Source organism: Scyliorhinus canicula, chromosome 15 (genome assembly GCF_902713615.1).
Source record: "Scyliorhinus canicula chromosome 15, sScyCan1.1, whole genome shotgun sequence".
Taxonomy (NCBI): Eukaryota; Metazoa; Chordata; class Chondrichthyes; order Carcharhiniformes; family Scyliorhinidae; genus Scyliorhinus; species Scyliorhinus canicula.
The window spans coordinates 46,829,251-46,854,866 of record NC_052160.1 but is presented as its reverse complement, the minus strand read 5'-3'; the positions used below and the strand labels follow the sequence as shown (position 1 = coordinate 46,854,866).

Sequence of the window (25,616 nt, the reverse complement as noted above, 5' to 3'; positions counted from 1 at the left end):
GTGGTGGGGGGACATGCTGTAATTCTTGACTCTTGAGAAGGTCACATTTGAACTGAGGGGTAGGAAGGAGGGGCTCTACAATTCATGGGCGTTATTCATTATGCACTTTCGAGAATTGGATTACAGCGAACATTGTGGGGAGGGGGGGGAGAGAGAGAGAGAGAGAGACTGTGTGTGTTAATGGTGACTCTGGGTGATTCCTGATTCCTTTTCATTATTTGTTTATGTTAACATGCGGACTAATGTTTGTGGGCTTTAGTGGGAGGATGGGACTGTTATTGGTATGGGGATTGACACTGCATTCGTTACTGATTATTGTTTATGCTTGGTGGGGGTAAATTGTTTATTCTTGGTGGGTGTAAATTTGGGAGGAAACGTGAAAAAGGAGAAGAATTAAAATATTTTTTTTAAAATGTGGATGATGGTCTAACTTGGATGTCTCCAGTTATTTATAACATCTCCATACTCAATGGAACTCATAAATATGATTTCAAGGACCTCCGTAATTTCCTTCCTCAGGGCCTAGGATGTCTCCATTGGTCTTGGCAATTTGTCTTTCATTAGTTAATTAATTAATTGATCTAAAATTTTATATTTTTCTTTCAACTCCTTGAGGCTTTACTTCCTCTCCGATAACCTCGAGTCTTATAAAGGCCAATGCAAAGTACTTATTAAAGAGTATCATCAAGAGATATGGAGAAAAACAAATGGAGCAATTACAATCAGATTTAACTGAATGGCAGCAAAAGCCTCGGGGGCTGAACGATCCTACTAAATACCTTTTCATTATTGGATCTCAGTATAGTGTTCGGCATATGTATTTTTACTAAGCAGTTTGAAATATGTCAACATCCTTAAAATACATGAGCTAACTGGAAATAGTAAATGTGAATCCTTAATCTTTACCCACAATTCTCCCCTCCTCTTTTAGTCTCCTTGTTATTCTTGTAAAAGGAGCTGCTCATTGCCACTCAGCAGAAGGCAGCATCTGACGCATTGATCTTGAGCGACCTTTGCATTTCCAGTTTGTCTCTATATGCAATCTGTTTCAATGGTGATTATCACATTCTCATACCCCACTGGAGCTGCTTTAGAAAAGATATGTACTTTAGATTCGCTGAGAAAAAAGGAAAAAATATGCCTCATAATAGGTGGATATCTGAAGCTACCAACACTGAGGCTCTGACTGCTATCATCAGCATGCAAGGCGAAAGGTGGACGAGGTCCATTTCTTATAACCTGGCCATAAACTGCTATCTGCATCCTTTACCTCTGTATCATATAATAGAAACAAAATTATAGTCTCTGCCTTATTAATGAGGCTTGCTCAGGAGTCTCATCCTCCGTGTAAAATATTTTAAAAAATCTTTTATTCGCCACATTTTCATTAAATAAACAACAAAAGAAAAAACAAAGAAAAAAGAACAACCACAATAACAGTCCCCTAGAAACAACATTCCCCTCAATATACAATCTAGTACATCAATTTGTGCATTCCGGGTAAAAGTTAAAAATTAAACAGTGAACAATGCAACAACACAACAATAAACCCAACTCCACCCCCCCCCCCCAAACTAATATTCAATGGCACCCAGTTCCCAAAAGCGCATAATAATCAATCCCCATGAATTGTAGAACCCCTCCTTCATCCCCCTCAGCTCAAATTTCACCCACTCAAGGGTCAGAAATTCAAGTGGGTCCCCCCAAGCCGACGCACAGGGCGGAGAAGCTGACCTGCACCCCCACAGGACCAGCCACCAGGCAATCAGCAAGGCGAAGACTAAAGCATCTGCCCCCCTCACCCACCTGCAGCTCGGACCGGTCCAAAAACCCAAAAATGGCTTCTAGGGTACCTGGTTCCAAGTTCATGTGAACTACCCCCAAGATGATACTGAAAACCTCGCTCCAATACTACTCCAGCTTCAGACAGGACCAAAACATATGTATGTAGTTTGCGGGGCCCCTCCCACATCGCTCACATATCCTCCACTCACTCAAAGAGTCGGCTCATTCTCGCCTTTGTGAGGTGGGCCATATACACGACCTTCAGCTGTATCAGCCTCAACCTCGCGCATGAGGTGGAGGCGTTTACCATCCGGAACAGTTTACACAAGACACCGTCTTCCATCACCTCCCCCAAATCTTTTTCCCACTTGGCTTTAATTCCCTCCATGGACACACAGTCCTCCTCCAGCACATTCCCATAAATCGGCAACACCACCCTCGACATTCCCCCTGCCGTCAATACCTCTTCCAACAACATGGGGGTTGATGCTAATGGAAGTTCGACACCTAGCAAAGTCTCGCAGCTGCAGGTACCTGAATCCTTCCCCTTGCCTCAATCCATATTTCTCCCCCAGCTCTTCTAATTTTGCAAAACGTTCCCCAAGGAGCAGGTCTTATAAAATCCTAATCCCCCTCTTCTTCAATCTCCAAAACCTTCCATCCATCCTTCCCGGCTCAATCTGTGATTCCCCCTTATCGGCATCTCCCCTGACCAAGCCCCAAGTGCTGTCTCAACTGCCTCCAAATCTTCAATGTTGCCACCACTACTGCACTCCAGAGTACTTGCCCGGGGTCATCGGGAGCGGTGTCCTTGCCAGCGCCCTAAACCCAGAATGCCTCTCCTGCCAAAATGAACAAGATGACCGACCATTTCACTTCCCGAAAGAATGCCTTTGTCAAAAAGACCGTCAGTAACGGAAATAAAAACAAAAATGGTGGCAGCACATTCATTTAATCGCCTGCACCCGACCAGCCAATGACAGAGGGAGGTTGTCCCACCTTGCCGAGTCCACTTCCATCCTCCCCATCTTTTTTTTAAAAATAATTTTTATTCAAATTTTCAACAAATTTTTACCAACAAAACAAAGAAAAACAGTAAACCCCCCCCCCCCAAATCCAAAAGCAATAAATTAACAAAAAGAATGAGCATAAAACCATGAAACCAGACCCCCATAGCAAACAAATACCACCCCCCCCCCCCCCCCCCCCCGGGATGCTGCTGAAGCTGACCGCCCCCTCATGTTCTGCCAGGAAGTCTAGAAACGGCTGCCACCGCCGGAAGAAACCTTGCACCGACCCCCTTAAGGCAAACTTGACCCTCTACAGTTTAATGAACCCAGCCATGTCGTTGATCCAGGATTCCGCGCTCAGGGGCTTCGCATCCTTCCACCGTAAAAGAATCCTGCGCCGGGCTACCAGGGACGCAAAGGCCAGAATGCCGGCCTCTTGCGCCTCCTGCACTCCCGGCTCCGATGCTACCCCGAAAATTGCGAGCCCCCAGCCCGCCTCCACCCTGGAGCCAACCATCCTTGACAAGGTCCCAGCAACACCCCTCCAAAAGCCCTCTAACGCAGGACACGCCCAGAACACGTGGGTGTGATTTGCTGGGCTCCCCGAACACCTGCCATACCTGTCCTCTCCCCCAAAGACCCGGCTCAGCCTGGTCCCAGTCATATGCGCCCTATGCAGCACCTTTAGTTGGATTAAACTAAGCCGTGCGCAAGAGGAGGACGAATTCACCCTCCCCAAAGCATCCGCCCACGTCCCCTCATCGATTTCCTCTCCCAGCTCCCCTCCCACTTCGCTTTCAGCACTTCCACCGAGGCCTCCTCCCCCTCCTGCACCACTTGGTAGATTGCCGAGATCCTCCCCTCACCGACCCACATCCCCGAGAGCACTCTGTCCTAAACCCCCCTTGGCGGCAACAATGGAAACTCCGCCACCTGCCGCTTAACAAATGCCCTAATCTGTATATACCTGAAAGTATTCCCTGGGGGGAGACCCCACCTCCCCTCCAACTCCTCTAAGGTCGCAAACCTCCCATCGAGAAAGAGGTCCCCCATCCGCCTGATACCTGCCCTGTGCCAGCTCAAAAACCCTCTGTCCATCCTCCCTAGTACAAACCGGTGGTTCCCCCGTATCGGGGACCACACTGAAGCCTTCACCTCCCCCCCCAATGCCGCCTCCACTCCCCAGATTTTGAGGGTAGCCACCACCACCGGACTCGTAGATTACCTTACTGGGGTGACCGGCAACGGCGGCGTCACCAGCGCCTCTAAGCTCGTGCCCACACAGGACGTCGCCTCCAACCTCTTCCATGCCGCCTCCCCCAGCCCCCATCACCCACCTACGCATCATTGCCACGTTTGCAGCCCAGTAGTACCCACACAAGTTGGGCAGCGCCAACCCGCCCACTTCCCTGCCCCGCTCCAAGAATACCCTCCTCACCTTCGGGGTCTTCTGCACCCACACAAACCCCGTAATACTCCTACTGACCCTCCTGAAAAAAGCCTTCGGGATCATGATGGGTAGACACTGCAACGTACAACAATAAATCATCTGCATACAACGACAGCCGATGCTCCTGTCCCTGCCCGCACTATCCCCCTCCAGTTCCTCGATTCCTTCAGCGCCATGGCCAGGGTTCGATCGCCAACACAAACAGCAGGGGAGTCAGGGGGCACCACTGCCTCGTCCCCTGGTACAACCGAAAGTTCTCCGAAAGTTCATCCTTCCCACCAAGCTAGTAAAATTGTACCTGTGGACACCCCCTCAATCCCACACCACCTGCATCCCCAAACACCTGAAGTGCATTGCTGCCCTGTGACATAGCAGCCCCCCCCCCCCCCCCCCCCCCCCCACCCACCCACTCCCATGTTCGACGCTCCACCATACTATTCCCTTCTACAGTCCTAAGCTCCTTAAAGCGATCTTGGGGACAATCGTCCGCCAGACAGGACCGGTATCTTATCAAGGCACAAGATCACGTTATGAAAAAGCACCTCAATCACATAAGGACCAGAAGACCAATCTTAGATAAATTCCTCAGGAGAGAAAATTACATTCCAACCAAATCCGATGCCAGTAGAGCATTACCTCAAGTGGGTCAAGGTGTCAAAATGAGAGGGGTCGCAGAAATGGATTCTTAAATGGAGATCCAGGCAGCCAATGCCTGTGATGGCGAGCAAACAGTGCAGCAGCCTCAGACAGTGCATCCACCACAGTCCAGATATACACCACCTGATCCAGCCCTGCAAGTGCAGGAAGTACAGCCATAGGCGAAGAGAGTTCTCCTACTCCGCAGTCATCAGAAGAGTCTTTGGACTTTGCGGGTGAGGGATGTTATAACTCAAACGAGACCTACGCGGTTGGGGCAATCAGTCTCCCGTGAGTCTCGCCGAATACAAACTCCCCCGCTAAGGGGGTGGGGAGCCCGAGGACATTCACGATTGAGATCTGTATAAAGTCAGCCAAGGATGGAACCGACAGAGCAGGCCCAGCCAGGATCTGATGTATATTGTAAATATAATTGCTTTGCAATAAACCAAGTTTTCTTTTGACCAACTCAGTTCGGACTTGTTTGTGGCCCACCAAATATATAAATGCAACTCTTCCTTCCTTCTGGGAGGGACCAAAACCTGAGGCCATCAAGCTAGGATAGTCACTCATAAATCTAATCAGGAAATCAGGAGAAACATCTTTCAGAGTGTGCTGGATTCACTCCCGCAAATAGTAGCTCAGATGACCAAATAATTACATTTAAGAATATGCTGGATAAACTTACAATGGAGAAAGGAATATGTTAATTGGGTTAGATGGAGAAGAGTAGGAGGAAGCTCACTGTGGAACATAAATCTCAGCATGAATCAGTTAGGCTGAATGGCCTGTTTGTGCTGGAAATACAATATCAAGAATATATTTTATATTGCCCTACTGAAATAAATCATTGCATTATTTATTCAATATAATTTACACACTGACAATTGCTTCTCATTACATTGCATTGGATTTCACTTTCACCAACAACCTTTATCATACTATGGTGCATCGAAATTCAGACCCATCTTTCCCTACAAAGCAAGCTCCTATTTTCATGTTTGAACTGCATTAAAGGAGATATGAAACAGAAGGAGAGTTATTCCATGTTAAATAGGGAGTCATCATTATGTATTTGTTGCATCATGCACAGAGATTAAATCTCACAACTTTGAGCACTATAAGAGGAGAGGGTAGAATGCAATGGTTATATAGTAAGGTATTATCAGGCAAGAACAAATTGGTCCTGGTCAAATGATCAATGCCAGTGCATTCACAGAAGGTCTGTCATGCTGTGAGATAGAAAACATCAACATTAATTAACCACCACAGGCCTGTGCACTGTATGTTTAAGAAACTCAGATTATTAATGATGAAATTTGTCAGCATATATTTGTTAAAATTTCATTAGCAGAGGCTGTCAAAGACTGATGTGGCTTGTTAACAATTATGTGTTAATGAAGGTCTGCTGTCCAGACACATGTCTGTGGTTCCATTTCACTTTTCGTGATTTTTTTTCTACTGATATAATCTCTTCATTCAAGTCACTGTTTGCTTCTTTTTTTAAATTTCTTTGTAATAAAACTCTTGGATTCCATGTAACATGAACTAAAACATACCAGAGTCAAAATTATTTTACATATTTATGGTAGTTTAAATTGACCAAGAAAAAATTGGAATTTTAATGAAAGAAGTACTTTAATGTGACAGAATTGACAAGACTTTACATTTCTCACAGTTGACATTCCTAATTAAGGAATAACTCGCTAATGATCTCCTTTCATAACCTTTCACTGCCTGGAGGAACTGTGATCAGAATAACTTATTGGGCAGATTTTACTCAAAAGTTGGAAAACTAAGTCCATCAGGTCTAATTGACCTAGTTAATGCCTTGGTGGCAGTATACTTCCAAACATTTGTAAATTATTTAATTTTGTTTCATTCTTCCCAATTATCTTCTACAGTTTAAGCTGTCTTTTGTTGAATGCATAAAAGTACTTTTTAAAAATTAAAACATGAATTTTAAAATATTTTAACAGCAAAGCATGTGTGTGACATAATTATCACAATGGTTTTGCTCTTGACACAGTTAATGTATCAATTTATAAATTCTAAAATAAGGAGCTAGATGAATATCTGGTTAATAAGAGGATTGCATGATAAAAGTGAAATGGTCAAATGCCACCTGGAATAGATTCTAAACTTCTGACTTCCATTAAACAGTCATGTCAAGGAAATTAGTAAGGAGTAAGTATACAAGGTTAGAGAAGTATTTGTTTTGAGGACAACAAACTTCGCACTGCCTGTCCTTGGGAGATTAAATAGGTCAAGTACAATGGACAAAAGGGCAAATAGTTTGTGATCTGTAGAAAGAAAAAATGTAATGATACAACATTATGTCCTAATGTTAGTCATGAGGCATAGTTTTGCCATAACATACCAACTCTAACTTTACTTTTACCATAAGTTTGATCACCGTTATCATATTGTGTTGTGTCCACATGCATGGTTATTCGCTTGTAACGAGAATCACAGTAGTATCAGAAACAACAGTTTATCATACTAAATACAAGGAACTAATATTGACAGTTTCTCAGTTTGCTAATTTTGGACGTTCAGCAAGAAAATGAGATATTACAGAGCAATTCAGAATCCGTATCGATCCTGCAAGTTGATATTTCTGCAATTTGCATTGCAGCATTCTACAGACGTTGGCTCAATTAAACCTCCCCATCAGTTGCTCGAAATCTCAATCTAAGATCCAAATGCTTCCAGGCAAAAATGATTTTCTGATGACTGAACTACTGTATCAGTCAAAACAGGAATTAAGAAAACCATTTAAGTAAGAAACTCAAAAGCCATGCTAGATCTTTTATTCATGATAGTGCTCATACAGCACAAATACCAACTGCATGGAATGAATACAGGATTTCAGAGATAGCTGCCAATGCATTTCAAATTGCATTATATAATTATTGAGAGGAAGTAAATGGAACAGAAGACTCCAAATACTAAACGGAACACTGTGCAGAGAATTTGCCTTGAGAATGCCTCATGACTTCCCATAATAATTTTGCATAATGTCAGCCACATCAAAGTCATAGTATTTTCACTTCTGAGTGAGAACACTGTGAGTTCAAGTCCCACTCCAAAACCTTCAGCACACAATCATGATTGCCACTCCAGTGAAGAACTAAGCACATAAAAGATAATTTTTCACGACTTCAAAGAAATTCGTCCTGGTCTCCTTGCCAATGTTTATCCGACAAGCAACACATTTTCTGCTCATTATCACTTTCCTGTTTGTGGAATTTGTGTGCAACTTGGGTGCTAAAATTTCCATATTGCAATAATGACAAATGCTTTGGTTGGAAAGTACTTTGGAATATCCTGAGGTAATGGCAGGTCCTATATAACTGCAAAGCTACCCACTAAACAGCTCACCTTCTAAAGGACAATAAACCCAGGCTCTGCCAGTGACTATGGCACCCAATGAAAGATTTAAAAAGTCATGGCTGAGATAGGACTGACCCAGAGCCATGACCTCACTCTGTATAAAATATATATCCTCCTGGCTAATTGACAAAATTACTTTTAAAAACTGGACAAAGGCTTTAGAGGGACTGAAGCCATGAATGGCTATGACTCATATCAAAGAAACTTCCTGACATTCAGAATAGCCACCTCTCGCTATCTCTAAAGGTAAGCTACTCTCCTTCCTCCCCCTCCTCCAGTGATTGTAAGGACAAAATGCCAAGGAATTGTAAAAAGGTCATTTAGAGTTCAAAGGCCTGTCCTTGAGGCGATCAATCTGAGAGGACAAATTACCCTGAAATCTCTGTTGAACTTATTAATGATCAAAACATTATCCATCTCAAGCCAGCCATACGAATACACATCCTTTGGCTAAACAAAGTCCCCCTCCCCAACCCAAGCTGCTAGAACTAGTTGTATTGCCTTATGGAGCTCCGACAGCATCTTCCATCATTGAAGCAGCAGAACCAGGGCTTAATCCAGTTTTAAATTGCCTGACACCCCATGTACTACCAGAACCTTTGTACAGCGCTGACAAGACTAATTCATATCTACAGGCGCACCTGATTGTGGAGTTCATCTCTACTAGAAAAGTGAATTATCCTGCATCAGTCTCAAAAAATATACCGTTCGACTTTGATTCTGGATTCACATGAAACAATAATTATTATTTTCTCTGCGGTCTTTGCCCTGTACCTCTTTCCTTCCTCTATCCCGCTTTTACTATATGAATGCAAACAGGTGAACTTTGTGAACCTTCTTCTCACGTTTTGAGTATGTGAGAAAATAAATTAACCCCATCTTGAGTTTGTTGTGGCGTTATAAGCTTTATTATTGTCAGAAGTAGGCTGATATTAACACTGCAATGAAGTTACTGTGAAAATCCCCTCGTCGTCACATTCCAATGCCTGTTCGGGTACACAGAGGGAGCATTCTGAAAGTCCAATTCACTTGTGGGACGAAACCGGAGCACCCGGAGGAAACGCACGCAGACACCGGGAGAACATGCAGACTCCGCACAGACAGTGACCCAAGCCGCAAATCGAACGTGGCACCCTGGCTCTGTGAAGCAACACTGCTAACCACTGTGCTACCCTGCCGCCCATGTTATTAATACAAATCGGATCACACCCAACACCGAGGGGGTGGGAAAATACTTATGAAGGGGAAAATAAAAATCAAAACACCTTTCTGTTTGCGGATGGGTGGTGAGGACAGAAATTAGGGCCATATGGACTTACCTATATACTAATGGCAATGGTAGTGCTGTAATAATGTGACTGGACTAGTAATCTAGAGCCAATGAGTCATTCACTGGAAACACAAGTTCAAATCCCACCATGTCAGTTGTGAGTATTTAAATTCAATTAATCAAATAAATCTGGAATTAAAAAGTCAATCTCAGTAATGGTGACAATGAAAATAATGGATTGGGAGGAAACTTAACTGGATCACTATTATCCTTTTGGGAAGGAAGTATGCCTTTCTCATCTGGCCTGGCATATATGCAACTTCAAAACAGGGCATTATAGTTGATTGGTCAGCATAGTAGCACAGTGGTTAGCACTGTTGCTTCACATCTACAGGGTCCCAGGTTCAGCTCCCAACTTGGGTCACTGTCTGTGCGGAGTCTGCACGTTCTTCCCATGTCTGCGTGGGTTTCCTTCGGGTGCTCCCACAGTCCAAAGATGTGCAGGTTAGGTGGATTGGCCATGCTAAATTGCCCTTAGTGTCCAAAAATGTTGCTGGGGTGACTGGGTTACGGGGATAGGGTGGAGGTGTGGGCTTAAGTAGAATGCTCTTTCCAAGGTCTGGTGCAGGCCCGATGGGCCAAATGGCCTCCCTCTGCACTGTAAATTCTACGATTCTATGGAGGGCTAAAGGGCCTGTTCCTGTGCTGTAGTGTTATTTGTTCTTTGGTGGTAGAAAGGGCACAAGCGTACGCTGGGTGGGAGACTTCAATGTCCATCAACAAGCAAAACTCAGCGGCAACTCGACTAACCGAGCTGGCCAGTTCCTGAAGGACACATCTACCAGACTGGGATGCAGCAGATGATGAAAGAAGCAAAATGAGAGAGATACATACTTGGCATCATCCTGACCAACCTACCTGATGCATTTATTCATATCAGTACTGGAGAATATCACAGTTCTTGTAAAGGCAAAGTCCTGTCTTCACACTGAGGATACTCTCCACATGCAGTGTGCCACTACCACTGTGCCAAATCCAAATCTAAACATCTAAATGCTACCAATTGGTCATATACCTTTTGGAAAGCTATGCTCAAGCGAGTTAAGTACGTGGCAGTCAAAAAGTAACGCAAAGTACTTTCTTACTTCCCAATTGACAGATGAAAGAGAAAGCAAAAGTGCATCACATTTGATATTTATCGGAATACTTTGTCACTTAAATTAATGCTATCTATTGCAGATCACCACATAGCTTTGCCATTAAGATGAGATGTTCAGGGGTATATGTCCCAGACATTGTAATGTCTGACACTGTTTTCTCTATCCATGTGAGTGGCTTTGCTGCAGCAAAATACATTGGTACATTGGATCTCGATCTGATCACAGTCGACAAGTAGTTATTGAGAAAAACTGATGTTGAAAAGAAATGTTCCTTCCCTCTGTTGGGCCACTCTAAATCCAGCATATTTAAATAGGTCAATGAAGAGTGCAGGAGGGCACGCCAGGAGCAGCACCAGGCATAACTAAAAATGAGGGGCGGAATTCTCCGACCCCCGCAGGGTCGGAGAATCGCCCGAGGCCGGCGTAAATCCCGCCCCCGCCGTGGCCAGAATTCTACGCCACCCGGGAATCGGCGGAGCAGGAATCACGCCCCGCTGATCGGCGTGCCCCCCGCGGCAATTCACCGGCCTGCGATGGCCCGAAGTCCCGCCGCTGACAGGCCTCTCCCGCCGGTGGGAATTGGAGCACCTCTGGTGCCGGCGGGATTAGCGGCACGAGCGGGCCCCCAGGGTCCTGGGGGGGGGGGGGGGGGGGGGGGGTGTGTGATTGGACCCGGGGGGGGTGCCCCCACGGTGGCCTGGCCCGGGATCGGGCCCCACCGATCGACGGGCGGGCCAGTGCCCTGGGGGTACTCTTTTTCTTCCGCCGCCGCCAGGGCCTCCACCATGGCGGAGGCGGAAGAGACCCCCCTACCGTGCATGCGCCGGTGGTGACGTCAGTGGCTGCTGATGCACCGGCGCATGTGCGGACAGACGAAGGCCTTTCGGCCAGCCCCGACGCCGGGCGGCGGAGCGCCAAAGGCCGTTGGCGCCGGTTTTGGCACCATCGACGTAGCGGAAAACACTCCGGCGCGTGCCTAGCCCCTAAAGGTTTTGGGGAGGCCCGACGCCGGAGTGGTTGGTGCCACTCCGCTACGTTGGGACCCCCCGCCCCGCCAGGTATGGGAGAATCCCGGCCAAGGTGTCAATCTGATGAAGCTACAACACAAGATTATTTGAATGCCCAATAGTGGAACCAGACACCTATCCGAAAACCAATAGATCAGAGCTAAGCTCTACAGACCTGCCACGTCCAATCATGAATGGCGGTGGACAATTGGGCAATAAACTGCAGGAGACCCCACAGATAACTCCACCCTGGATGGTGGAGAGCCCAGCACATCAGTGCAAATGGTAAGGCTGAAGCACTTGCAACAGTCTTCAGCCAGAAGTGCCAAGTGGATGGTTAATCTCCACTGCCTCCGGAGGTCCCCAACATCACAGATGCCAGTCTTCATCCAATTAGATTCCACCACATGATATCACTAAATGGCTGAAGGCACTGGATACTGCAGAGATACTGGGTCCAGACAACATTTCGGCAATATAACCGAAAACTTGTGCTCCAGAACTAGCTGTACTCCTAGCAAACTGTTCCAGTACAGCTCCAACACTGGCACCAGCCCAGCAATGTGAAAATTTGCCACGGTATGTCCAGTCCACAAAAAGCAGAATTAGTTCAATCCAGCCAATTCGCGACTTCAGGCTACTCTCAATCATCAGCAAAATGATGGAAAGCTACATTGACAGTGCTATCAAATGGCACGTACTCTGTAATAGCCTGTTTATTGACACTCCGTTTGGGTTCTGCCAGGGCCACTTAGCTTATGACCTATTACAGCCTTGGTCCAAATATGGACAAAAGAGCTGAACGCCAGAGGCGAGGTGAGAGTGGCTGCCCTGGACATCAAGGCAGCATTTGATCGAGTGCGGTATTAAGGAGCCTTTCCCAAACTGGAATCGAAGGGAATTGGGGGAAAATAGTCCACTGATTGGTGTCATACCTAGCAGAAAGGAAGATGGCTGTGGTTGTTGAAGGCCTATCATCTGAGTCTCAGGACGTCAATGCAGGAGTTCCTCATACTAGTTAGTGCCCTAGGCCCAACCATCTTTAGCTGTTTCAGCAATGTTCAACACCATCCACAACTCCTCAGATACTGAAGTAGTACTTACTTAATTCACTTGCAGAAAATGCTAACCACCTTATTCAGATGACATAATGACTGATAATAGCAGTAAAATCTAGCACTATATAAAATAGTTTTACAGGACCCATTCGGGTCACCTTTACCGATTCAGCTTAACAAATGACAAGCAATCAGTTTTATGCTCTGCAGACCTCTCAGGACTCAAGGCAAGAAATCCTACAGGGTAAGAATTTTCCCCTATATCCCCCTGCTCTCTTCCTCCCAGTCCAGTCCACCCAAGCAACTCTGACCCCCCTCACCAAAATCTTCACCCTTCATCTCAGGTGGTAAAGTCTGTCGATCACTCTGCAAAGCAGCTCCTTGTAAGTTACTAGAATGGTACAATGCAGGAGGTAGATTGAACCATTGGGCTTTTCTACCTCAGGTGACTAATGACATTGCATTTAACTAAACACATATATTACAGTTAACAGTTCCCGTCCTCTTCTGCCTTTCAGAAAAATATTAGTGTCAAGGGTTTGGTCAATGGGTCAGGTGACTTGGCAAGCTATGGTGTCTAAGTCGATTTGGATTAGTACCTGTTCTGGAGCAAAAATAGCTGAATCAGTCTTGTCATCGTTACAAGATCTTGAGGAGTAATTAGAAACCTGAACAGTCTTCCTCACTCACCGATAATCATTTGTGACCAATGACAGAAGATGTTCTGTGGGATCCACAGGCCCTCTGCACCTCCTCCTTGTTGATACAAGCTAAAACTAATGGTCAAGTGTGCTTGCTCTAAATGTTGAAACACATTACTTAAGAGGCTTGGTATCAGTTGAGATTCTGCAGATTCCTGCATATGTACAGGAATCACAATAAATGAAATTGCAGTAAAGGGAGTTTTTCATGGTTGGAAGAGGAAGAAAAGCGATCAAAATACTTAGAATCAGTGCAGTAGGAGGCCATTCGGCCCATCAAGTCTGTACCAGTTCTCCGAAAGAGCACCCTACCCATGTTCACTCCCCTGTCTCCCCTACCCTATCCCGCACATCCCTAGACACTAAGGGGGTATTTAGCCTGGCCAATCCACCTAACCTGCACATCTTTGGACCATGTGAGAAACCGGAGCCCCCGGAGGAAACCCACGCAGACATGGGAGAAAGTGCAAACTCTACGCAGACAGTCACCCAAAGCTGGAATTGAACCCTGGTCCCTGGCATTGAGGCAGCAGTGCTACCAACTGTGCCATTTGCATGACAACAATGACTGCAATTAAGCAAGTTGGCTGTACATTACATTTACTCATCATGTGTATTTGCTTTACAATTATTCTTGTACACTCCTCAGATATAAAACCACATACTCTTTACAATGGATCAAATGTCCTCCACTGTATTACAGCTTTGATTGAGATTCATTTCATTCCATGTCTTTTTCAACTGTCTGAGGCAGGCAGCTTCTAACACTCCATCGTTACCTTTAATACCAAAATCTAACAGGCAAAAAACAACAGCACTTAAACATACTGCACCAGCCAGTCCCTGTTAAAAGGAGAAAATATGCAGCATCTGAATGAGAAAAGATACATTAATAATTTAGATGAAGATCCTTGATCAATGAAGGACTGTACTCAAAATAACAACTATTTTTTCCCCTACCAGGTGCCAACATGGTTGCTAAGGACCCCCAGTATTTCATTTTTACTAGATTTTCAGCATTCCCAACTTTTTTTATTTTTATCTCTATCCAGTCTCAAGCTTCTTCACGGTTTGGAGCAGGATTGAATATTATAGCTGCAAAATTGAAAATCAAGGTTCAATAATGTTAAAATGGAACTTCAGTTTCATTTGAAGGCTAGATGCTCCCAATTCACAGCTGAGACCAGCTTGGTCACATTTCAACCATTCCAATCTAATTTGAAATGCAAACCTTTTTATTTGCCATGTGCTGAAATGTAACTTACTCAACAATCACCAGTCCAGTTATTTTTGACATCTGTTGTGGCCACCTGCTCAAACCATGTCAGACGGTTAAGTTGTACTTAACTAGTTAGTGCATTTGGCTTAGGCAGTAGTTTCGATCAGTATCTTGTACCCTCCAGAGACCAGGTTTCAAATCTGGTCAAAAACAGGAAAGGAAATGGATTTTCTTTCAGACAAGCTGTTACAAATCACAAGTGAATTAGATCCTAGCTTCTTCAACTCGCTTGCCGTACGGTATCCTTGATTGAAAATTCAATTCCTCTTTGAAATATCCTGCACTCACATCACTGTTCACCAGAATGTTTTCTCATGCAATTTAATTAACATGCCAACACAATCCCTATGGATTTTTGTTTTAAAGAAAGATAATCTTAAAACAGACACAATCTTGCACTTTTTTAAAAAGTCATAGTAAACGACCCAGTAGAATTGGTCACAACTAGTTCAGTCACTATAAATTTGAAACCTGAAACTTCGACGATGGCTCAGCTTACTTATTGAGTGGCTAACAGCAACATCAAAAAACACCGCAAGATGCTTCACAAAGACATAAAAAATGAACATTCAAAAAAAAGAGCTGAGCCAGAGATGGGAAAGGAGAAGATGGGAGTATGGAGGAGGAAGTGCGAAGGAGATTACCCAAGGAGGCTACAGAGGCAATTTCTGATTGTGGGTACTGGATATCTAAAGGCATAATTATCAAAAGTACAGCAAAGAGATGTAGGCAAAATTTATTAGGGTTGAATAGTTATTGAGATTACAACAGTTCAGTCTTAGGCAGTGACCAGGGAAGAGGTTTGAATTGGTGGCAGATTGCACCACATCAAAGACATTAGGCAAATATTTTGACAGTACAAGAAGCATTAGAAGGAAGAAAGGTAGTGTTGGTGTAATCAGCATACACGGGGAAGTTGACCTCACATCTGCAGATTATGTCACCAAGTGGCAGCATTTAGGTAAAAGCAGGCAGGCAAGGATGAAGCCTTAGGGGACTTAAACAATAAATGTGAGGGGAGAAGAAGAGGGTCGTTTCTGGAGCTGTTCTTTTTACGATCGGATAGGTAGGAATAGAACCAAGAGACAGGTAGCCCACTGAACGTGACAACAGAGGAAAACTATTGGAGGAGGGCAGTGTGGTGAACCATGTCATGGAATCGTGTAATGGTTACAGCACAGAGGAGGTTGTTCGGCCCATCATGTTCAGCCAGCACTCTGTAAATAGCTACTCAGCTAATCGCAGATTTGAATTTGTTGTCACCATGTTCCCAGATAGTGCATTCCAGATCCTAGAAACTCACTGCATAAAAAGATTTTTTCATGACACCATTGCTTCTTTTGCCAATCACCTTAAATCAATTTCCTCTGGTTTCTGACTCCTCTTCCAAAGGGAACAGTTTCCCTCTATCTACTATGTCTAGATCCCTCATGGGTTTTTACATATCTATGAACCACCCGCCCAACTGTTCTTCTTGAACGATAATAACCTCGGAAAACGCAAGTCCCTCATTCCTGGAACCATCCCGGCAAATATTTTCTGCCCCTGTCCAATCCCTTTGCATGCTTACTAAATTGTTGTGCTCAGAATTGGACGCATTACTGCAATTGAGGCCAAACATGAGTTTTATAAAAGTCATGATGACTTCCTTGCTTCTGTACTCTATGCCACCATTTGTAAAGCCCACAATCTCCTATGCCTTATTAATGGCAATCTCAACCTGCCCTGTTAACGTCAATGATTTGTGCACATAAAATTTCAGGTTTCTCGACTTTATCTTTTACATCACACCAGAAAATAGCTTAAAATTGCCCCTTAAACAAAACTATTCAATACAATGAACACAATATCATTATTTACTATCTTTATTTCCACTTAAACAAGAAAATAAACCATTTTAGCTCTCAATCCACCCAATGACACACAGGAATACTTGCTTTTCAGAGATATTCTTTGAGAAACAGATCTTTTGATACTGTTTTCCAGAACAGATCAGACCCACCCAGAAACTCTGGCTGTATGTCTTCAAAAGCTGTTTTAGTTGGCTTTTTTCAGCTACCCTTGTCCTCAGACAAGTCTGCATAGCTTTAAATACAGTTAATAATTTTAACTAACTTACAGTGAGAGCAGAACTGTTTCACTGTGCATACAGCTTCAGCCAGATCAGAACTGAACTGAAAGTGCTTTCTCAAAAAGCCTTTGCTCCACCCAGCAATGACATCATCTCACCAAGCTGAAAACAAATTAAATCTCCAGGAATTGCTCTTAATAAAAAAAAATTGCATTAGCCCAAGCTTTTTATGATGGTCAATTGCATCTCTGGCTCCAAAAAGTTTTGTTTTCTTTCAAACCAAGATTCTTTTAAAACATGACTTCAGCAGCCAAACACATGCTAACCCAGGCATTTAACCCTTACTGCACCAAATACGTATAATACAATAAATCTGAAATTCCTATATTCGTCATATTTTAAAGTTCAGTGTCATCTGCACATTCTGAAATTGTGCTCTGTGCACCCTGTCCTGGTCATTAATACACATCAAGAAAAGCAGTACTCCTAATACTGATACCTGGGAACCACTATATATAACTTGTTCCAGTCTGGAAAATAAGTATTCCCAATACCCAGTTTTCTGCCAATCAGCCAACTTTGCATCCATGATGCCACTGTCCCATTTAGTTTATTTGTCAACAAGCCCGAAAAGTGGCATTTTATCAATGCCTTTTGGAAGTCTCTATATACGAGTAAAAGGTGTGGAGAGGTCACAAAAATAGAGGAGCAATAATATGCAATATTCACTATCAAAGAGAATGCAATTAATTACTTTATTTCGAATTACTTCGGTGCTACAGCAGTGGCAAAAACCCAATTGCAGAGATCCAGACCAGAAAGGGTCTCGGCTCAAGATCTGGGGCTGGCTTTTCCGAGCTTCTGTGCCAAAATGGCGATCGGTGCGGGGGCGGAGAATGCATGTCAATGACGAAATCCGGTCTAACGCCGCTCCCGTGATTCTCAGTCCCCGGAGAATCTCCGCAAATCGCGCGCGCGCATGCTATGCAGCATGGGTAGGGGGCCATTGACAGAGGCTCCCACAGCGATTCGCCCAGGAAAACTGTCCGAGTTCCCGACGGCCTGGTTCTAACCGGGTTTTGCCTGTCAGGAACGGTCGGTGGCGGCAACAGGCTCAGTCTGCAGCCGTCCTGGTGGGGGGCAGGGGCTTCCTTCACTAGGCGGGGCCTCACAGACAGCCAGGCAAGCGATTGGGTGGTACCGATCTGCGGGCACGCGCGATCTCGGGGGAACCTACTTCATTCATCATTGTCCGCGGTGGGAGTCCGCCATGTCGCACGAGGCGGCCGCCTGCGTGTGCAGACTTCCGACTGGAACTGCAGGGCCCCATATCCGGATTCTTAAGGAAAGTCCAGAGTGAAATGCCCGCATTTTGACGCTGGCGTGAGGACATAGCCCCATTATTGGAGAATCCCGCCCTTGATACCTGCTGAGCGAAATGAGGTATTTAACCTGGGTTGCCCTATCATTAATCCCAGAAGTCTTAATTAAGGTGGGGAATTTCATCCAGAAATTACTGGTCCTAATTGTGTATCTCAGAAGTGCACATAGAGCGATAAATAGAAACTAGAATTCTTCCATTAATGAGTGCTTACAGAAATTCACTGTTTTGCTCAGATATGAATGATATTTGGGCAGCAAGGTGGCACAGTGATTAGCACTGCTGCCTCATAGCGGTGGGGACCCCTGTTCAATTCTGACCTTGGGTCACTGTCTGTGTGAAATCTGCACGTTCTCTCAATGTCTGTGTGGGTTTCCTACGTGTGCTGCACTTTCCTCCCACATTCCAAGATGTGCATGTTAGGTGGATTGGGCATACCAAATTGCGCCTCAGTGTCCAGGGATCTGTAGATTAGGTTAAGGGGTTATTGGGATAGTGTGGGGAAGTGAGCTTGGGTGGAGGGTTTTTTCAAAGGGTCAGTGATGATACAATGGGCCGAATGGCCTCCTTCTACACTGTCAGGATTCTATGATTCAATAATCAATTGGTCAGTAAGTAGGTCAACTAATGCAATAACTAAAGTACAGCAAGGAGAGAAGACATTTAGAAGAGGAGCAAATGGGAGATAATAGACAAGAGAGAAAAAAACCTTGAAAAATCTCATTTAAAAAAGGTGAATTAGATAATTTGGTGAATACGGTAATCAACACCTTATAACCATTATTTCTTTTGCAGCAATTGCATTGGTTAAAGTAATCAACCTACACAAACAACCCTGATGCATGCCAGTGATTGAAAATAAAACCAGATACAGATTCACTTTCATTTATTAAAGAATAACATAAACAAGTCAATTTTAAATAACTCCCCAGTTGAGAAATGTGGAAATAGCGATTAGAATATGATGTTTCCAAAATCCAAATTGAATTGCCCCACGTCTCAGTAAAAGAACAACATGTTACTCTTTCCACCCATTCGGGCTGATTTGTAAATCCCTTCCTCAACCTCCCCAGTTTCAATATGCAATGACAGATGCTTCCCCACATAGGGGCATTCAAACAGTCACTTTGATTTTAAAAGTTTTTGCTTACTGTTTGCGCTTTTAGTTTATAGTTGTCAACATTCTCCAGGGCCTGCGACAGCTGGTGCTGCAAAGAAAAAGAAAATCCATCAGCATCATCAGTCCCATTAAAATGAGAAAAACCAAGAATCCCGAGATTCAGCCAAGCATTAGTTTTGGTTATGTATTCTAGGGATGCGAGAGTTGCTTTATTGCCCATCTCTAATTGGCCTCAGGGAAAGTGATGGTGAGCTGCCTTCTCAAACCACTGAAACCCATGTCATGCAGATATACCTACAGTGCCATTAGAAAGATAGTTCCATGATTTTAGAACAGCAACACTGAAGGAACCACAATACAGATGCAAATTAGGATGTGTACAATTTGGAGGGAAACTTGCAGATGTTAGCTGCCTTGTTCTTCTATGTGACAAAAGTCATGAATTTAGAAGACGCTGTCAAAGGAACACGGTAGGGTTTTAGCTTCAAACTTTCACAAAGTATTCTGAACTAAGACAGTGTATATTTGATACAATAAAAATCATCTCACCTCAGTACAGTTTAGATCAGTTTTAATATTCTTTCATTCCATCATAGAACCCTCTAGTTACCAGGCATCACTGTGCAGAAATTGACATGACAAAATCCCAACAGTGGGTCAACCTCAAGGCCTTTCAATGGCTATAAACAAACAGCCGTGACTCAGTTGATAGCAGTGTTGCCTTTGAATTAGACAGCTGTGAGTTCAAATCTCACACCAAGGTTTGATCACACAAATCAAGGTTGACACTCCAGTGCAGTACTGAATGAGTGCGAGGCTGATGAAGGTGCTATCTTTCGGATAACAAGTTAAACAAAGCCTACCTTTCCTCTCTAGTGGCTATAAAAGACACCATGACACTATTTCAAAGAGCAGGAGAGTTATCCCCAGTGTCCAAGTCAATATTTATCTGTCAATCAACATCACATAAAAACAGACCACATTGTTATTTGTGGAAGTTTGCAATGTTCACATCGGCAGCCATGTTTCCGACATTAAACCAGTGACGACAATTCAAAAGTATTTCATTGGCTGCAAAATTGTGGTCATAAAAATGTGTCAAATAAATACAAGTTTTTCTCTCTTTCAGATATCCTGAGATAGAGAAAGGCACTATTTAAATTCAAGTAAGACTGTAAATGCAGAAAATAAACAGGCTCCAAGCAGAAAAGAGCCAACTTGATGGGCTCGTCATTGAACATTATTCTTTTTATTTGTTCATGGGATGTGAGCATTGTTGATTAGGTCAACATTCACAGCTCATCCCTAATTGCCTCTGAGAAGGTAGTAATTGCTGCCTTCTTGAAGTCCATGTGGTGTAGGAACACCCACAGTGCTGTTAGGAAGGGAGTTCCAGTATTATGATGACAAGTGGATTCCATCACACTCCTGACTTGTGCTTTGTAGATGGTGGACAGGATTAGAGAGTCAGGAGGTGAGTTAAATTCTCTCTTGTTGGGGATGGTCATTACTTGCCACTTATGTGGTACGAATGTTACTTGCCACTAAGTAGCCCCAAGCCCGAATATTGTCCAGGTCTTGCTGCACATGGGCAGGGACTGATTCAATATCTGAGGAGTCGCGAATGGTGCTGATCATCCTCGAATATCCTCATTACTGACCTTATGATGGAGGGAAATTCATTGATGGAAAAGATGGCTGGACTAAAGACACTATCCTGAGGAACTCGTGGAGTAATGTCCCGGGACTGATGACTGACCTCTAACAACCACAGCCATCTGCCTTTATGCTAGGTATTACTCCAACCAGTTGAGATTTTCTCCACTGATTACCATTGACCAGTTTTGTTTTGCACGCTTATTGGATGTGGACATCACTGGCTGGACCAGCATTTATGCTCATCCCTGAAGGCATTTAAGAGTCAACCACATTGCTGTGGATCTGGAATCACATGTAGGGCAGACCAGGTAAGGACGACAGATTTCCTTTCCTAAAGGACATTAATGATCCAGATGGATTTTTAGGACAATCAACAATGGCTTCATGGTCATTAGACTTTAAATCCAGGTTTTATTGAATTAAAATTTTACCATTTACCATGGTGGGATTAGTCCATAGTCCCCAGAGCATTACTGCTCTGTCTCTGGATTAGTGGTCCAGTGACAAAAGCACTACGCCAATGCTCCCGTGTTCCCTGATGCCACCTTTGGTCAAAAGCTGCCGAATATAAGGGCAGTCACTCTCATCCCACCTCTTGAGTTCATCTATTTGTCCATGACCAAGGCTGCATTCATGCAAAGAGCCGAGTGGCCCTAGTGGAACTCAAACTGGAAAGCAGTGAGCAGGTTATTGCTGAGTAAGTGCTGCTTGATAGCGCTGTCGACAACACTTTCCATCACTTTGCTGATAATCGAGAGTCGTAATTGGCTGGGTTAGATTTGTCCTGTCTTTTGTGGACAGGATATACCTGGACAATTTTCAGCATTGTCAGGTGGATGTTTTAGCTGTACTAGAACAGCTTGACGAGGGGAACGGATATTTCTATACTATTGCCAGAAATGTTGTTGGGGCCCATAGTTTTTGCGGTATCCACTGCCTTCAGCAGTTACTTGATAACGTGTAGCGTGAAGCAATTGGCTGACGATTATGATTTTAGGGGTCTCAGGAGGATGCTGAGATGGATCATCCCTTCAGTACTTCTGACTGAAGATGGCTGCAAATGATGTGCTGGGCTCCCCCATCATTGAGGATGGGGATATTTGTGGAGCCTCCTCCTCCAGTGAGTTGTTTAATTCTCCATCGCCATTCACAAGTGGGTGAGCAAGCCTGCCAAGCTTAGATCTGATCCATTGATGGTGGGATTGCTTAGCTCTGTCTGTCACATGCTGCTTCTGCTGTTTAGCATGCAAGTAATTCTGTGTTGTAGCTTCACCAGTTTGAAACCTTATTTTTTAGGTAGGCCTGACACTGCTCCAGGCATGCCCTCCTGTACTCTTCATTGAACCAGGGTCAATCCTCCAGCTTGATTGTAATGGTAGAGTGAGGGATATGTGTTGACATGAGGTTACAGAGTATGACTGTATATAAATCTGATGCTGATGGCCCACCTCACTGATGCCCCATTTGAGTTCAAACACTGTTGAATACAGCATGGTGGCAGTGTCACACAATACGATGGAAGGTATCTTCAACATGAAGACAAAGCTCCATTTCCACAAGGTCTGTGCAGTGATCACTCCTACCAAAACTAGCACAGACAGATACATCTGTAACAGATCAAGTAGGTTTTTCCCTTTTCTAAGTTTTCTCACCACCTAATGAAGACCCAGTTTAGCAGCTATGTACTTTGGATCTCAGCCAACATGGTCAGTAGCAATGCTACCGAGCCACCTTTGAGGATCAACATTGAAGTCTCCTATCCAGAGAAAATGCTGTGCCATTGCCACCCTTAATGCTTCCTCCAAGTGGTGTTCAACATTGAGGAGTGCTGATTCATCAGCTGGAGGGGGTTGGTGGGTGGTAACTGACAGAAGTCTTCCTTTCCCATGTCTGACCATGATGTTTCATGATGTTGAGATCTCCCAGGGTAACTCCCTCCGTACTCTAAACCACTGTGCCACCCGCCACCTCTGGTGGGTCTGAGCTGCCCTTGGGGCAGGGGTGGTGATGGTAGTGTCTGGAAAGGTGTACTTTAGCTATGGTTTGATGAGTATGACTATGTCATCTGATTGGTTGACTGGTCTGTCGGACAGTTCACCTGCCTCATTTTTCTCCCTCTCTTGTTAGGGGAAAAAAGGTAGTTTGAAGGGACTTATATTCATTTAGATTGGTAAACATTATAAATAAGGTACAGATTTAATTAGGGTTTAGTTTAATGTTTCTGTGCCTGGAAGAGTAAAACCTACAAGTAAATTCATTTGTATATGTGGGGATTGGTTAAGTTCCAACTGTGTTTTTATTGTACTGAGAGAGGACTATAGCATGAAGAATCAATAAAGCAGCAGTGGTTGCTTAGCAACTGGGGCCTTGTAAGGTAGAAAAGGTTTTAAGTTTTAGTTTAGCCAATTTGATTACAGTTGAAAATAGGTAGTGAGAGAGAAGGCAGGTCTCACAGCTCAGCTAGAAACTGTTGGTTTAGAAGGCTAGAAAGAAAAGCCATATCGCAGAGTAATAATTAAGAAACAAGTGCAGTGATCTGAAGACCAGCTAGTTAAAGAAACTGGAGAAAGGAAGAGAAGTTTACACGATGTCTGAGGTATTAGAACAGAATACTGTTCAGAAAAGACAGGTTGAGACACCAGAACGGTATCTGAAGTTATTTTCAGATTTGTGAGATTCTACTACAGTCTGTGTGAAATCACTATGGATATCAATGGCTGGATATCAGAATCTGTGTAAAGGCAGTTAAGACAAAATAAATCCTAAAGGGATTGGTGGAAAATCCTGGACTGGATTCACTGTTAAAAGTGGAAAGGAAGCTTTGTTTGAATTTCAGTATGCAAACCGCTAAGGGAAAGCATTATTATGAAAGAAGATTTTAAAGCTGTTTTCCGGGAGTGGAGTTTGGAAACTCTCATCTGGGGGGATTCGGAGGAGAGATCCACTTATTTGGGTTCAGAGTTTAGAGTGTATTTGAACACAGCCAATGTGTGTGCTTAAAAGGGACTTTGTGTTAGTGAGACGATTGTATTTTTAAAAAAAAAATAAATTTAGAGTACCCAATTCATTTTTCCCAATTAAGGTGCAATTTAGTGTGGCCAATCCACCTACCCTGCACATCTTTGGGTTGTGGGGGTGTGACCCACGCAAACACGGGGAGAATGTGCAAACTCCACACGGACAGTGACCCAGAGCCGGGATCGAACCTGGGACCTCGGCGCCGTGAGACTGCAGGGAGACGATTGTATTTTAAGATGTACTTTATAATCCATGTTAATCTTAAAATATGTGTGCAATTATTAAGGTAAGGGAGGAGTAAAAGAGTATTGCACAATAATCTAACATTTCATGTTAAATAAATGTTTTCCCCTTGTTAAAGCTGATTAGCGCTGCTGTGACTCTGTTCCTCCATGCTTTATAAAAACAAAATAAAAGTTATGGTCTTTTTTGAGCCAGGGTTCCATTCTGGGATCTTCCCGTTCAGTTATAACATCAACTGGGATCATATAACTTTCCCATCCCCACCTCTTTCCTTCCCCCTTATTTTGTTTTCTGTAACTGATTTGACATTGAATTAACTATCCTTACATTTCACGGTTCAGGCTCTGCAGCCTTATTTACAATTGTTCAAATTGATTGGTTAAGGAGATACTTAGTTGTCTCCCTTTTGCTGTTCCCCTCCCTTTCCCCTTTCACTTGCTCAACATTTATTACGGTTCTTTATTTCCTCAGTTCTGATGAAAGGTCATCAACCTGAAGCATTAACTGTTTCTCTCCACAGATGCTGCCTGAATATTTCCAGCATTTGCAGTTTTAATTTCAGATTTCTAATATTTGCAGTATTATGCTTTTAAACTCAGTTGTGTGCTCTGTTCAGTTAAATTCCAGATCTCCAGTAAAGAACGCTGCACCAAAATGGCTTTCTAATTACAGTAATTTGCAGTGCATAATTCTATTGAAAACCTGTGGGCAAGCCTAGCCATAAAGAATGGCAAAAGGTCGGCACAGTGATTGGCATTGCTGCCTCACAGCGCCAGGGACCCCGGGTTTGATTCCGACATTGGGTGACTGTGTGGGATTAATACGTTCTTCCCCTGTCTGTGTGGGTTTCCTCCTGGTGCTCCGGTTTCCTCCCACAATCCAAAAATGTGCAGGTTAGGTCGATCAGCCATGCTAAATTGCCACTTAGTGTCCAAAGGTTGGTTGGGGTTATGGGCATGGGGCGGGGAGTGGCCAATGTCGGGTGTTCTTTCAGAAGGCCGGTGCAGACTCAATGGGCTAAAAGGCCTCCTTCTGCACTGTAGGGATTCTATGCTTCTATGACTTGGACCCATTACTTTGCAGAATCCCCTTAGTGTTAGTGATTAATCAAATGCTGATCCCTGCTGTTTTCATCCAATGGTCTATGTTTCCAACTGTGCAAAGTGAATGCATGGAGATCTGATGGATAACGCTAAATTATTCTGACATTTGATCGCTCATTATTGAGAACCATCACATCATTACCACAGACAAATGTGATCACTCAAAACATGAGTTTTCACTCTTCTTTTCATGCTTCAAAGAGTTCTCTGCAGCGTCCAGATCAATATTTATTTCTCAAGAACATTGCTAATACAGAACCCCTCGTCAC

The 25,616-nt window shown here is 43.9% G+C and overlaps 1 protein-coding gene across 3 annotated transcripts in view; it reads right to left on the bottom strand.

Annotated features, from left to right (window-relative positions):
• Window positions 1–25,616, bottom strand: part of mad1l1 (mitotic arrest deficient 1 like 1) — a 1,113,232-nt gene that overhangs the window by 709,438 nt on the left and 378,178 nt on the right. For all 3 annotated transcript variants that reach the window (XM_038819492.1, XM_038819491.1, XM_038819493.1), the window contains exon 13: window positions 19,356–19,412. In XM_038819492.1, coding sequence (XP_038675420.1) covers window positions 19,356–19,412 — 57 coding nt within the window. The remainder of the gene's footprint in view (window positions 1–19,355; window positions 19,413–25,616) is intronic.